Consider the following 15,392-nt stretch of genomic DNA (forward strand, 5'->3'; position numbering starts at 1 on the left):
CTTTTAAACATTTGGAAAAGCCCATCAACATGACTCAAAAAGTATGGTCAATGTAAACCAATCCAAATTTTACATGTTTTATACATTGCAAACTCTTAATTCTCAGAGTTATTCATCTAAAATTTTGTTCAAAAAGTCACGTTTCAATCTACTACTATTGTCCAACCATATTGGCCATGAGAAGTTAATTCTTTAGTGCTTACCAACTTAGTTAGTGGCAGTGTTAATGTTACTAAATTGACGATTCAATAGCAAACAAAAATTTCCTAAAAGAAAGTTCTGAATTTGAATAGTGAAGAATATGAATAAACCTCGATGCACCAGGTACTGGTGCACCCAATTCAAGATTTTCGATATGGGCAACACTATGAAGAAGTTCCTTCAAATAGCTACACTCCTTCAAATGTCTTCTTCATCCTCAAAATCAAAGTTTAAACGAAGGATTGCAGTAACAGTAACAAGTGAAACCACATTTCTCTGTGTGATGCGTATCATAGTGCAATCCCAAAAGTTCTAAATGATGAATATATGGGGCTAATATTTTGAGCCAAATATCACGATTCTTATAGTAGTAGTTTTTTATTGTCAATTCTCTCAGCCGCACAGATCTAATTTCCAAACGTTGTATGCCTTAAACTTGATTTAGTTCCAAGCACTCCAGGTTAGGACAACTAGATGATACCTTTTTTCATGGTACATCTATCAGTTTCACGTACCCAATTGAAAGAGAAACTAGACTACTCCAGTGAATGCTATCTTGAGGGTTCAAATGACAATGCCATAAAACCAAATTCCTCAGCGATGCATTTTTATATGCAAACTGAGGAAACTCATAGTTTTGGTCATTTATCCATAAAATTTCAAGTGTAAATTCTTCAACTTTAGTAGCAAAATGTAACCATAAATCAACATCTTTAGCATAACGTTGATGTTGGTCTAAAGTTGCATATATTTAGCTATTAGTTGTCTCACATTTTAGTACTTTTAATTGTCTTTTGAGTATTAATTGTAATGAGTTGTTCTTAATATTATATTTTATTTTGTAGGAATAAAACGGTGTGAAGATGAAGAAACTTGGACCAAAATTAGATGCAAAGTGTTGAAATTGAGAACAAAATAAATAAAGAAACAAGCAGTTGAATGGAGGGATTACAATAATTTAATCATTGAATACATACAAGGAATGGTGGAATAAATAAATGAAAAGAGCACGAGAATTAAAAAAGTAAGAGAACAAAGTGCATAGTGAAGAACAAAAGAAACAAAGGGAATCACACCTGGCAGCCACCGACCGAAGCAAAAAAATTGAGATTGCAGCAACCATCAGGCAATCCTTCCGCGATGCGGAAGGAAAGCGAGAGGCCGCAGTACTTTGCACGATCCTTAAAGCGGGGTTCTGCGCAGCTTCCCGATTAGACTAGGATTTGGATTCTTTATGTATTATTTTTACCCTAGCCTATATATACACGTTTTTATAGCTGAAAACGGTATTCGGGGATTATTCAAGGATTTGTAAGCCACCGTTCTCCTTTTTCTTTCTCTAGGTTATTTTCTTTTTCATCTGTTTCAACCCTAGTTTATTCATGGCTTCTTTTGTCTATGATCGAACCATGGGTAGCTAAATCTCTTAGTTCTAGGGTTGTGGCGAAAGACTTGAAAGTTGATGTGATGACAATTATTATCTATTGATTTTCCATATTGTGGGTTGCTTATTTATTCTTGGTTTTAATTGTTTGATTATCTGGCCAATAGTTAGACACTATCTGTGGTGCGTGGATTGAACTTGAGAAAGGGGAATTCACGTACGTAATAAGAATAAATAGAGTTTGTTCGATTTAATCGTTTTGCTACTGAGGATAGAGATATACCCATTAGCCCTACTTAGTTGAATACGGTGGAATAAAGGCGTTCTTGTTGCATCTAATGACCATAGAGATATAGGCATTAAAGTAACATCTACAGGCTTGTGAGTAGTTCGAGAGAATATCATAAAGCATAATTAACCCGTCAACTAGTAGTCCCGGAAATAAAATAGGTGGAATTGTCTGAATATCAACTGGATTGTCGAAAGCCATAACCCTAGATCTTTCTCTCATCTGAAAATTCTTACAATCTTTGTCAAGATAGTCCCAGTCACAAAAACACCCATCACAAATTGTTTACTTTTCAGTTTTAGTTTAGTACAACAAACATCTTGATTTTCACTTTCTTGAATAGTTTCATTCGAATTTGAATTAGTTTAACAGTAGAATCTAAGTCTCTGTGGGATCGATATCTGGACTTAACAGTCTATATTACTTGTACGACCACGTATACTTGCGTGTGCGTTTGGGAGCAACAAGTTTTTGCTATAATTTTTTTTTTTCAGATTTCTTTCTTTTTTCTTTTTTTTTTCTTTCAATTCCCAGCTAACACGTGAATTAGTTCTGTTCATTCGGTGCTCCCATTGTCTTCCTAGATTACAATTAACAACCATTTCCCCTTTTTATTTCATCTCCCAACTCCCATTATACATGTAAATGATTAAAGTGCTCATAGAGTATTTGGATCAAAAATCAAGTTTTATAGAACGAAGGGGTAAAGGCTAATTAACTGCTATCAAAGAAAAGGCTAAAGGCTCAAAAGGGTTAACTAGGGTGCTACTTGCAAGTTGGTGGGATAACTTTTTAGGATTTTTAGTGACTAATCAAAGAAACACCTCTATCATTTTCTAGGCTCAACCGAACTTCATTTCGCTTTGCGAACACACAGGGCAAGTTCTAGATGTCAATACCAAACATGGATTCAAATACGAAACCTTACTCACACATGGCACATAATCAACGCAAGAGGGATCCGGTTGTCCCTCGAAACAATCAAACACAATGGAAATCAACAATGCCAAGTGGGTCATACGAGTCAACACAAAAACCATTTTCACATGCTTCCAAGAAAAGTAATACAGTTTCACGGCATGCTTTCACAAAATATTTCAAGATCACTCATATGCCAAGACTTCACCTATCCCGTGCACCTAGCGTTTGAATGCACCTAGCCTACGGACTAATTTTCCCTCAAGCAGGTTGTCATCCACCCGTCATCAGGAACAACCCTTCCTATGACTAAAAAAAAAAATCTACCTACGTCCGGTTCAAAGGCCCCCCCTCGGGAAAGAACCGAGGCCATAAGAAAACCAAAGGGGGTGGATGATGAATGCCTACTAATGAGGGACTTAAGAAGTTATCAAAGAAATATAAAGAAAATAAAATCTTTTTTTTTTTCGACACTAAGATGCAAAACTAAAAAGAAATCCTAAAAAAAAATCCTATGGCATACTAATCATCATCCGCAAGCTCAAAACATGGTGTTACAAACCAGGGACGTATTTCCCCACCCCACACTTAAAGGTATGCACTGCCCTCAATGCAGGTAAACTTGAAAACAAATAAAGCACAAGCGAGGTAAGAAATACTCCCTGGGGCCCACTAGGGCCTAGTCGTCCTCATCGTCAAGGGGCGAATGACCCCACACTTAAAACTCTGGCATGCTTCTCGACTTTCAACTTTGGGTACTCAGACTTCCCCTAATCGTCATGGCACGACATAAATCAACTTTTTCCTCCACCTCGAACTTATGAATTTCACCCCTAATTTTGCATCCAATTTTCTATCACGCTTCTGGGGCGGTGGTGTGAATATAAAGGAACCAATCAATAGATATCGTTTCTTGAACTTCTTGGCCCTTAAGTGAGGAATGTCGCTTTGTCTTTTCGATGTGGCAAATTTCGGGATGTAAGGCTCTTGTTCCTCATCTATACACTTCTTCATCAATGTGGAAGGCTCGATTTCAAGTCTTTCGCCACAACCCTAGAACTAAGAGATTTAACTACCCATGGTTCGATCATAGACAAAAGAAGCCATGAATAAACTAGGGTTGAAACAGATGAAAAAGAAAATAACCTAGAGAAAGAAAAAGGAGAACGGTGGCTTACAAATCCTTGAATAATCCCCGAATACCGTTTTCAGCTATAAAAACGTGTATATATAGGCTAGGGTAAAAATAATACATAAAGAATCCAAATCCTAGTCTAATCGGGAAGCTGCGCAGAACCCCGCTTTTCTTCCGCATCGCGGAAGGATCGCGCAAAGTACTGCGGCCTCTCGCTTTCCTTCCGCATCGCGGAAGGATCGCCTGATGGTTGCTGCAATCTCAATTTTTTTGCTTCGGTCGGTGGCTGCCAGGTGTGATTCCCTTTGTTTCTTTTGTTCTTCACTATGCACTTTGTTCTCTTACTTTTTCAATTCTCGTGCTCTTTTCATTTATTTATTCCACCATTCCTTGTATGTATTCAATGATTAAATTATTGTAATCCCTCCCTTCAACTGCTTGTTTCTTTATTTATTTTGTTCTCAATTTCAACACTTTGCATCTAATTTTGGTCCAAGTTTCTTCATCTTCACACCGTTTTATTCCTATAAAATAAAATATAATATTAAGAACAACTCATTACAATTAATACTCAAAAGACAATTAAAAGTACTAAAATGTGAGACAACTAATAGCTAAATATATGCAACTTTAGACCAACATCAAACGTCATACTATAAACACTGAATTTATGAATTTTCTCACAGGACTTGAAGTAATAAAGTTCTTTGTAGATGGAAGCCAGGTAAGCAAGAGTGGCTTCTTTACTGTCACTAACTGGGAAGAAGAAAAGGAGTGATGGTGGAATGGACATCCAAAGAGACCTCCATCGTGTAGATAATACGCTCGTTTTCATAACTTGTTTTCCGTGCAACTTAGAAAGTAGGTGAATTAGAATTGGCTTTGGCAAATCGCTGAGTTGGTCTCCTCTCACCATGATTTTTCTCTGCATTTCCATGGAGTAAAACCTCAGTTGCAGTTTGGTATAGTTGAGGAGAAAACAATCAAAATGGTCCTTAATGCACGGGGGTTGGACTATTTTAGTTCTCTATATATACCCTGTAATTGAAATAATCCTTAATGTATACAAAAGATGATCATTTTAATCCTTTATATATACCTCGTAATTGAAATAGTCCTTAATGTATGAAAAAGTGTTCATTTTAGTCCTTCATATATAACACGTAATCATAATGGTCCTTAATGCATGAAAAAATGATCATTCTAGTCCTAAACCTTAAAAGTAACTGTGCAAGTCAAAAAATATGTTAAGTTTAACCAACAACTCATTTGAGGGGAGCAAAAACTACCATTATCCTCCCGCTGCCACCGTGTTCGCGCGCCTACAACAATGGAGTATACATTTTTCTTGCTTTCCTTTTAACTTAGTTTTTGTTCTTGTATCAAGAGACAATTGTGTTATGGTTTCAAAGGCAATAACATACATTAAGTATTGGTACAAGAGTTTCCGTTAAAAGTAGCAAAAATTGACCTTTCTTCTCATCATATAAGATTTGATTATTGTCTAAAGGTTTCACTCCCATTTTTTTTATGTTTTTATACAACTCACTTTAGTTGCTGGTTAAACTTAATATTTCTATTTTATTGCGCTGTTACTTTTAAGCTTTAGAATCAAAATGATAACTCTTTTCATACATTAAGGACTATTACAATCAAACTGTTCACTTTTTCATTCATTAAGGACTATTACCATTAAAATGATCACTTTTTCCATATATTAAGAATTATTTCGATTACGTGGTATATATGAAGGATTAAAATAAACGTTTTTTTCATACTTTAAAAACTATTTCGATTACGTGGTATGTATGAACGACTAAAATGGACATTTTTTCATACATTAGAACTCTTTCGATTATGTAGTATATATGAAGGACTAAAATAGTCCAACCCTCATACATTAAGGGCTCATTTAGTATGAGGAGTAAGGGATAATTAATTACGGAATTAAATTTGAGATGAGTTTATCCCACATTTAATTGGGTCGATCGCAAAAACTATCCCAAAATTGTAGTGTTTTTTGGCAAAATAATCCCGAGATAACTAAACCCCATATAATTAATCGTGTGATAACTTGTTCCCAACCAAACGGCCCCTAACGACCATTTTGGTAGTTTTCTCGTTAAAAATTGCAGGGCTAAAACCTACGTCTGCAGTGGTAAACCCCCAAAAACCTCTTGTGAGCAACTCCTTAATCAGATGTTCAAGGGAAGCAATTCAATCCTTGTCAAAACCCCATTTAAAATCTTGAAAATTATTCAAATTCAGGTCTTCAGTTTGCATAGCAAAAACCCATTTTCCAATGGGGCAATCCAATTCATTCTTGAAGAAGGCAAAGCATTCCAAACCCCACAAACCAAAAAAGAACCAAAACCAACTCAAGAACCAAATAAGCAAAATGAATTTTCAAGAAAACTTCGTTTGATTTCTCATCCTTGGCCTGAATGGATGAACTTGATGGACAAGTTGTTAAAAAGTGGCTATTTGGGAAATGCTGAAATGGATGCAAACCAAATTAGAACTGCTTGTTTGAATTTTGCTCGAGACCGCTTTGATCTTATAAGGTTAGTCTGTTTTGAAATGACCACTTTAGCAAATATCTTGCTTTTCTTGATTTCTGTTTGGAAAATGTAAACAAGTGCTTTTAAGCTCAAAAGTACAAAAATAAGCTAAAAGTCATTATCCCAACTTAGGCTTTTAGCTTATAAGCTATTAAAAAACAAAAACAAAAAAATCCATTCCAAACACCCTTCTAATAGCCTTCTTTGAAATGACTGTTTTAGCAACTTTCTTGCTTTTGCTGATTTGTTGGAATTGATTTCTGTATTTTGGTGCTGGTTTTGTATTTTAGCTTCATGAACCAGTTGGACACTTGAGTTTGTATTGACAATACAATGGAAGTCAAGTTAACTACTCGCTCCGTCTCAATTTCAGTGTCTTAATTTGACTAGGCACGGAGTTTAAGAAATAACGAGATTTTTTTTAATCTTGTGGTCCTAAATTAAAGATGTGTATATTGTATTAAAATGTCCGTTGAATCTTGTAGTTATAAACTTGCCATGTAGGATGTTTGAATTATCAACTTACTAAATATAGAAAAGACGCTCTTTTTGGGACAAACCAAAAAAGAAAGTAAGACTCTTAAATGGGACGGACGGAGGGAGTACTTTAACTTATGTAAGCATATTGCGAGGGATTTACGGGTTATTTGCTTGTGCTTGAATTAGTTATTTAATATTACCAACATGCAAGAGAATCGTACCTAGTTTGAGCCGCGATGAGTGTAAGCTTTAGCTTATAAAACAATAGGAATGTCAGCTAAGTTTTTACTGCACTGCCACTGCTTGAGAATTTAATTTCTGTTTCTCTCTTCTTTATTCAGTCAAGCCGAGTATCACAACTCTTTCTACCGTTCCTGTACATTATCTCTTTTGTTTGGTGTTATAGTACAACCTCACTCCCTCAGTCCCTTTTTATGTCAAACTAACACCTTCTCTTTTTGGAAACAATTTAACTATAAACTTTTAATAAATGACATGATTTATAGCCACAGAAAGGTTTATGACCTGTTTTACAATACAAGTTTCAGAAGTCTTTCTTTTTAAACTCTGTACCTACTCAAATACACCACATAAAATGTGATGGAGGGACTACTTATTATTAAGATGAACTTAATTAGAGCAGCATGGTTAGACCACAACTTGCTTGAGGTGTAGTAGTTCTTGTTGTGAAGTTGAAGTTGGGATGAACTTTTCGGTAAATGCTACTGGTATTTCAGTATATGAAGAAATAAATTGTAACTCAGTTCTTCTGAATATCACGAAGACCTAAATTTTAAGTATCAAGCTAGTACCAGGAGAATTATGATTTTGAAAGAAACAGCGGAGAATTACCAACCTCACAATCTCATAATCATACTTGCAAGTATTCAGCTGCTTGGTATTGTCAAGATATTTATACATAACACCTGCCCCCTAAAGAAAGCAGTGTTGGTTTAATTATACTCTGTTTTATCATGCTTGTTGCTGATCTAGCAAATACGGCCATGGTAACAGATATTTGTCCCAGCAAGATATTGGGGTGCTTGCAGGTTGCGGCTGTCCAAGCACGGATAGAAAAGTTGTCAACTCTGGAAAGCGCCTTAGGGTATCGTTAGGCATCGAGGAAGGAAATGTATGTTCTTAACCTAGCTAAGACATGTCCATCAGAGTGTTAGTAGCAAACCACCTGTCTAACAAGATGAATTTTAGTAGGTTTGCAGCTTCTGCATATTGAGGGGAAGTTGTGAGAGGGCATATATCATGGCACATGAAGATCAAGGTGGTCGAACTGTTGATGTTATGCGTCTTTTATTGACTTATGGACTTGATCCAGTTACTGGTGCTGTCCAGAATAAACCTTCCTTGAACAAAAGAGTTAAGGAATCAGCAAGAAAGCTGTTGAAAGAAATTGTGAGTTTCAGTTCAGAGGAACTCACACAGAAATCCGCAAACCCTTCTGATCACCAAGAAGAAGGTCAGATCAATGTTCTGATGAAACATGGTGATTGGTTTTGTCCCAAGTGAGTCTGATTTCTGAATGCATTTAAGACATAATACTTCCATGCACAATCCTAAAATTTTCTGTTTTCCTTTTGGTTTTGTTCCTAGATGCAACTTCTTGAATTTTTCCAGAAATGTTAAGTGTTTACAGTGCAATGGCTTATTTCACGAAAGACTTAGCAAGTTAAGTGAGGAGCAGGATCATCTTCCATTAAAGAAAGGCGACTGGATTTGCTATAAGTAAGAATGCTGTTGGATAACTTTGCATGTAGATAAGCTTACGTCCTAGTGTGTCATTTGACTTCCAATCTCTTGCAGATGCCATTTTATGAACTTCGCAAGGAATACAAGGTGTTTGCAGTGTAAAGAAAAGCCTCCTAAACGGCAGCTTAATTCTGGAGAGTGGGAGTGTGAATCGTAAGAACTTAATCGTTTTTTTTTCTTACATAAGCCATAGACACTTTTATTTATTTGTGATCAACGGTTAATATCAGTTGAATGTGTTTTCGTATCCTCCCTTTTTAGCTTAACTCTGTCGGTTTTCCCCTTGGCTAGGTGCAACTACATCAATTTCAAAAGAAACATGGTGTGCTTGAAATGTGATCACAGACGGCCAAAAGCATCTAGCAGTGCAGGTTCTTCATCTCGATCTACAATACAAAATCGAAGCATTAGTCGAACACGGCCTTATTTTGGTGAAGTGAATCAAGAAACAGATAAGGACGTAGATGAATGGGAATTAGTTCAGAGTGACAATGAAGATCTTGTTAGCTCAATGGTAGCAGGATTCGTTGATTTTCCTGTTTTAGGGGGGAATAGCGAATTATCTCGAGACGCAAAGAAGCAAGAAAGGTGGAAGAGGGAGATGAGTGCAAGAGAAAGAGAAAAAGCTGATGAATTGCAGTCTTCTTTTATACCTGATAGCGGCAGGTATACTGGGGATGAGGAAATGGCTGAGTGGTTTGGGCATAAAAGTACTCAAAATGCAGGAATATATTAGAGCCCAGAACCAATTCTGAGTATACTATGAAAGAGTTTTGTGCATTTCTCTTTTCTCACAAGGAAATATTATAATATACACCATTTAGTTATTTTGTTTATTTATTAATTAAGATTGACAATAAAGAGTTTTATACAATATGTTTCTAGATATTTTTTAGTCTCAATAGAAAGCTAAGTGCGAGAACTAATTAAATTAAGTATTTACCATTTATTATATTTATAATAATAATACGGAGTAGTTGTTAGCCATAAGTTATCTGATAATAAGTTAGAATGGAGGGAGATACCTTAAACAGAACACTAGTAGCTAAGTGTTTGACTTTAATAACCTTTTTATCAAGTTCTTAAAATCTGCTTATTTTAAAAAAGTCTTTTAATTCCATTTAACACACTCGTACTTATTTCAGAAAAAGAAGAGTGGAATAATTCTTGTTATACGTTTATCTACATAACGCACCTTCAAAGTTGCTTCATCACTCCCATTATACATGTTTCTCTTTCTTATGTCTAAGTTTTATCTATTTTGGGTTAAAAATCTTTCTGTAATTTTAAATAAATCTGAGGGCTATTCGGCAAATTACTCAATAAAATCAGTTTTCGTGATTTAAGCCAACAACTGGCATAAAATTTATTTCCTTTCTGGTTTAAAACATTCCATGCTAACAATATTGTTTATGGCTATGATTTTTAGAACATGGTAAAATTAATTTTGCATACTTTCAACACTTGTGAAGAAAGATCTTTGTTTATATTTTTTAATGCTTGTAGATAAGTTTCAACTTATTCAGTTCCTCTCAAGGATGTCATAACAGCCCCATCCAAATGAACCTGAAGTAAGTACAATCTTCAGGTTAGTGAATTGATACTCAACAAATAATACCACAGCAATAGGTTTGACATGCTTGATTGAAGTTCTATTCCAGAAACTATCATATATATGTTCTTTTTCTTAAATCACAAACGTCGTTAGACAAAATAACAAAAGCAACCAATGAAGCTGCAAAAGATACAAATTGGCAACCACTAAGGGAGGAGATTCTTCCACCCTTAATCAAAGTTCTCGCGTTCAATCATTGGAAATGGAAAAATTCTTGATATGTAGCGCTTCCACTTAAATGGACCCTATGCAACGAATCTGGATAAGTCTAGTGAGTAGGTTTCAGATAAATACAATTGGCTAGCATAAAAAGAATTCTATAATTCTGTAAAAATTTGCATATAAATATGTGAATTTTCTTACAAATATACTTCCAAACAATTAACTGAAAGCAAGGAAAGAAATTTGGAAAGAGCTTACCTATGAAACCATCAACTATCTTTGGCATACCAGGGCCAGGAATAAGTAATCGATTTAACTTATATACACTGACATTGTAATTTTTTTTTTATATTATCAGTGTATTTTAGCCTATTACAGTCGGTTGTTTATTCGTTTTCATCCTGTTAATAACACAATATACAAGTTCTCAGTTATTACATAGTCCTATAAATTAAGCATTTCCTTTTGATGGTTCATTTGTTGTTGTAATGCATTTTTCTCTTCTTTTGACAACTTAAATATGATATCAACAATCAATTCACAAAGGCTAACTATAGGGCCAGTCAAGAAATATCAAGGAAAAGAACATGACAATTAACTTTGTTAAGATTTACAGTGACGAGTGCAAAACATAGTATAAATTAAGTGCTTCGTTAGTCAAAGATAGTATGGTATTTAGATCGTCTCTATAGGAATTGGTACAAACAATTACTCAAACAAAGTCTTGCTCAGTCTTATTCGGGTGATCAAAACTTAAGTTTGTTGTGGTTATAAACCGCGATTATCGACTACGAACATAATTAAAGATAATTGACAATGAAAGCAAAGGTTACTATTAATATGAGAAGTAAGGGTAGTAGACAAGACAGATGCAAGATTTTAGCAATTAGATCCGATTCGTTTTATCATTCTCTTCAAATATTTAATTCAATAAGTAATTAGTTTACTCAAGAATTTGATAAACATCTTCCAACTATTTATTTAAATTCCACAAATTAAACTAATGCAAGCCCTGAGAATGTGCAAAATATATGGATAGAAATAGATCTTCGGACGACTTCTCACGAATATCGTCAGTTTATAACCCAAGATAAATTATTCAAGAGTTTCTCCCAATTACTCAATAAAATCATTCAATCATGAGCTAAATCATAGTTATATTAAGATAGTTTATAAAATACTTTCTCTTCCGATTAAAGCATTCAGGAATATCTCAAAAATCAAGTTAAACTGCTTTCCATGAGTTCAAGACTGATGAAAAGCTTGTGAACATATGCAAGAAAATATTAAGGGTTTAATGTCAAGGAAAACGTCACGCGAATATTTTGCGCTTTTGATTCAACCAATAATTCAAGAAGCTTTTTCGATTACTTAGAAGAATCACCAATTAAAACCAATCAAAAATAATACAAAGATATTCACCAAATCATTCCTCTCTCGATTAAATAAAATGGTAAATAACTTTGCAATTCAATTCAGAACCCCACTAATGAATTCAAGCAATAAAACAAGAATCGAATCTAAAAACGCCAATCAATACATCATGTCTTGTCAAAATTCAATAAGAAAACTACTCCAGAATAGAATAAAAGAACACAGAAGAAATAGAATTAGAAAACATTACAACCGACGATTGATCCAACTCCCGTATTGAATCGAATTGCGATGGAAAGTTATGAATTCGGCCGTCAAATCCTCTTCTACGCTCCTCCAATACGCCTAGGTCAAAAGTTCCCAGATAACCTAATTAGGATGTGCCAAAACATTATATAGTCCCAGGGATTTGTCTGTCAAATGCCGAAATTAGCCTCAAATTAAATTCCTCGTCCGCTCATTGTGCGATCGCGCAGCTGGATAGCACTTTGTGTGGCACTATCACTTTCGCAAACTGTCTCTCCTGCATGATGGCTTGTGCAATGACACGCCCAGGTGCGCCATCGCGCACCACTTCATGTGTAGTTTCTCACTTGTTACATTCATTTTGCTCTCAATTTTGGTTCATCCTCAAATAAACGTAAAACAACACAATTTAACAATATCCACACTTAAAATCTCTAACTTCACATAAAAATCACTTCAAATAAGCTCATAAAACTCGAGGAATATCTAACCATCATATAGTAATCTTTAGTTCACAAAACTGGTATCAATAGCTACACACACAAAAAACCTAATATAATCACCAAGGCAGAAACATTAATGCTCATCACGTATGTTGAAGAAAAGCAAAAATAAAGGAAGCATTCCCTTTTTTTTTTTTCTTGCTTTTGAATCTTATTTCCTACAAGGCTATCACCAGCTTTTTATCCTTTTCTCTTCTATTCTTTTCATTTTTGGAATAAATATGTATCCCCTTTCCTGGAAAAAACAATGAAGTGTCTCCAATTACCCATTTCTACACAATCAGAACCTAATCGAGCTCCGAAGTTGAGCATGATTGGACGAGAGTACTGCTAAGGTAGGTCAATCCGCCTGAATAGTCTGTGTGATTATATATAGTTGATTGCATCAAGATATACCTCAACTTTGCATACGCTAAACAACTTAGCTTATTTATATTGAGTATTGTAGGTTTTGGCAATGGACATTGATTTGGTCGATCAATGCCAAGAGGCTCAGTCAGGCATTTAACTGGCTTGAACCCAACTCCTGAGAAAGGTAGCTGTAGCTATAGTATTTATATGATAGTATTTAACAGGAAATGGAATACAAAGAAGAAATATTTTTGACATTGCAATTATGCAAATATGTATCACATATCAAAAGGTGCTCCTAAAATTTTATGGTTATAACATGTCATGTCTTATATATAAGAGAGTATCATTAAGTGTAAGATACAGTAAGATACAACAACAACATACCCAGTATAGTTCCACAAGTGGGATCTGGGTAAGTGTAAATTAGAATGTAAGAATTAAATAATTTCCAGTATAAAAAAGGTGCCAATGTTTTTGAATCGACCAAAAAAAAAAAGTGGCACATAAAATCAAACGGAGGGAGGGAGTGCGTTCTATTGATTTCGAAATAAAGTTAAAAATCCCATCGCAAAAACAAAAACAAATCATAGTTTCAGACTATATCAAACTAAATTTAGAGACTACATGCCAAGAATTAGTCAACCCAAAGAGTTAAATATCTCAAAAAATCCACAGCAAATTATGAAAAGAGCCCAAAAGTCCCAATAGAAAATGATTGCAAAATAAAAGAAGACTAGTCAAGTAAACCAGAAATAATCTATATGTCAATTATTTTGCATAAGACCAGAAGCAACCCACCAATTCCATAATCAAATTAACGCACAGAAATGAGATAAAGAAGATGTTCGTGAATTAACATCTTGTATAAATAGACAAGTGAATTAACAAAAAGCTAACAAATTTACCAAAAACTGATTTAAGAGAATATACAGAGTGAAATAGAGAGAAGCTTACAACGGCACTTTGAGTCCACGAGGTCCATTTATGCTGACAAAAAATCTAGAAAAGATACCCTAACCTTGTCTATAAGCTACAAACCAGTTTCAACCATAAAGTAACCGATGTTAAAGTATGTTGCAATCAATACAAATGTTAGGGGCCAAAGATTATCAATAAGAAAAGATAAATGAAGCGTGGTGAGTGGATCTCGAAAATCTTGGGAACTCCAGTTCCATTTTAACATAATCCTGAGACGTAACAGCCCCTTTGTATCTAGCAACAAGGACAAACTTTTCTAGCACGGTTGCATGCTTGAGAAAATATTTTACCGATGACAGCATTGACTTATTTTTCCTTAGTGGTCCACAAAAAGAAATGATCTTGATGGTCTTCAAATGTAGCAATGAGCAGTTAAAACTGTGTAGCAAACCTTCTGCTTCTTTCATCCTTATTTGTGTACTTTGACAACAAGTCCTGCAGGAAAGAATCCGCTATATTAACCGGTTATTCTCCTTGGATGAAGGTAGAAAGCCAAGATATTGATTGTGGATAAATGAAAAGGTGATGAACTTTAAGATTCAAGGAAAATATCAAGTGCTTAGCAAATCTTAGAAAGTGGTACATACAAACAAGAAAAAAAAAATGTTTCAAAGCTTCATTGAAGTTGATCCTTTGTCTCTTGGCATGAAGTTGAGTCTTATTGCCTTTTTAACTATTGTTTTCCTACAACTATAAATAAGTTGATTGTAGAACCGACCTTACTCATAGAATCAATTTCCATAGTGACAACATGAAATTTCTGTCAAAGCAATTCAAGTTCCTCTTGTTAGACAAGTGGCATTTCTATTCCAGCTTATTGTTTTTACTATTTTTTACTTAGTTTAAGTTTATTCTTAACGCCTTTTTAAATATTATTTTCCTACAACTATAAATAAGTTGATTATAGAACTGACTTTACTCATAGAATCAATTTCCACAGTGACAACATGAAATTTCTGTCATAGCAATTCAAGTTCCTCTTGTTAGACAATTGGTATTTCTATTTCAGCTTATTGTTTTTACTGTTTTTTACTTAGTTTAAGTTTACTGATTTCATCTTTTCAAGCAAAGACTTGGTCAGATGTAGTGCTTAATTTTATGAAGTTAGTGGAACTTTATATCTGTTACTAGGCACATTTTCTTATCCAGTTCTCAGCCCACTTTGTAAGTGGCTGCTAGATAGGAAGTTGGTTATTTTTTTCTTGTTTAAATTCTGAAGTTTCCATGTTTAATGAGATGCTGGAATATTAATACTTTCTTACTATCCTTACTCTTCTATTCAGTGTTCAGAGTTTTTATATGTTCTAACAGTGGCATCAGAGCCATAGTTGATCTAATAGGACCAAAAAGTTTTAATCTACAACACAAATGGCATCCAACTGCCTACCTTTAAATCCACCTTTCACTTTCACCGGTGAAAATTATCAA

The 15,392-nt window shown here is 34.7% G+C and overlaps 1 protein-coding gene across 1 annotated transcript; it reads left to right on the forward strand.

Annotated features, from left to right (window-relative positions):
• The first annotated feature begins 6,011 nt into the window (after window positions 1-6,011).
• On the forward strand, window positions 6,012-9,605 carry LOC132609147 (zinc finger protein VAR3, chloroplastic-like). Its single transcript, XM_060323007.1, has 6 exons — window positions 6,012-6,491; window positions 7,962-8,100; window positions 8,181-8,488; window positions 8,577-8,708; window positions 8,787-8,885; window positions 9,024-9,605. The coding sequence occupies exons 1-6, from the start codon at window positions 6,127-6,129 to the stop codon at window positions 9,466-9,468; spliced, it is 1,488 nt and encodes a 495-aa protein (XP_060178990.1). The 5' UTR covers window positions 6,012-6,126; the 3' UTR covers window positions 9,469-9,605.
• The last annotated feature ends 5,787 nt before the right edge of the window (window positions 9,606-15,392 follow it).

Source organism: Lycium barbarum, chromosome 9, assembly GCF_019175385.1.
Source record: "Lycium barbarum isolate Lr01 chromosome 9, ASM1917538v2, whole genome shotgun sequence".
Classification (NCBI taxonomy): domain Eukaryota; kingdom Viridiplantae; phylum Streptophyta; class Magnoliopsida; order Solanales; family Solanaceae; genus Lycium; species Lycium barbarum.

Excerpts from the sequence above, each read along its gene's own strand:
- LOC132609147 (XM_060323007.1), top strand. The coding sequence starts at position 6,127 with ATGTTCAAGGGAAGCAATTCAATCCTTGTCAAAACCCCATTTAAAATC. Across the intron at positions 6,492-7,961 it reads GACCGCTTTGATCTTATAAG|CAAATACGGCCATGGTAACA; the intron begins GTTAGTCTGTTT and ends TTGCTGATCTAG. Across the intron at positions 8,886-9,023 it reads GGAGAGTGGGAGTGTGAATC|GTGCAACTACATCAATTTCA; the intron begins GTAAGAACTTAA and ends CCCCTTGGCTAG.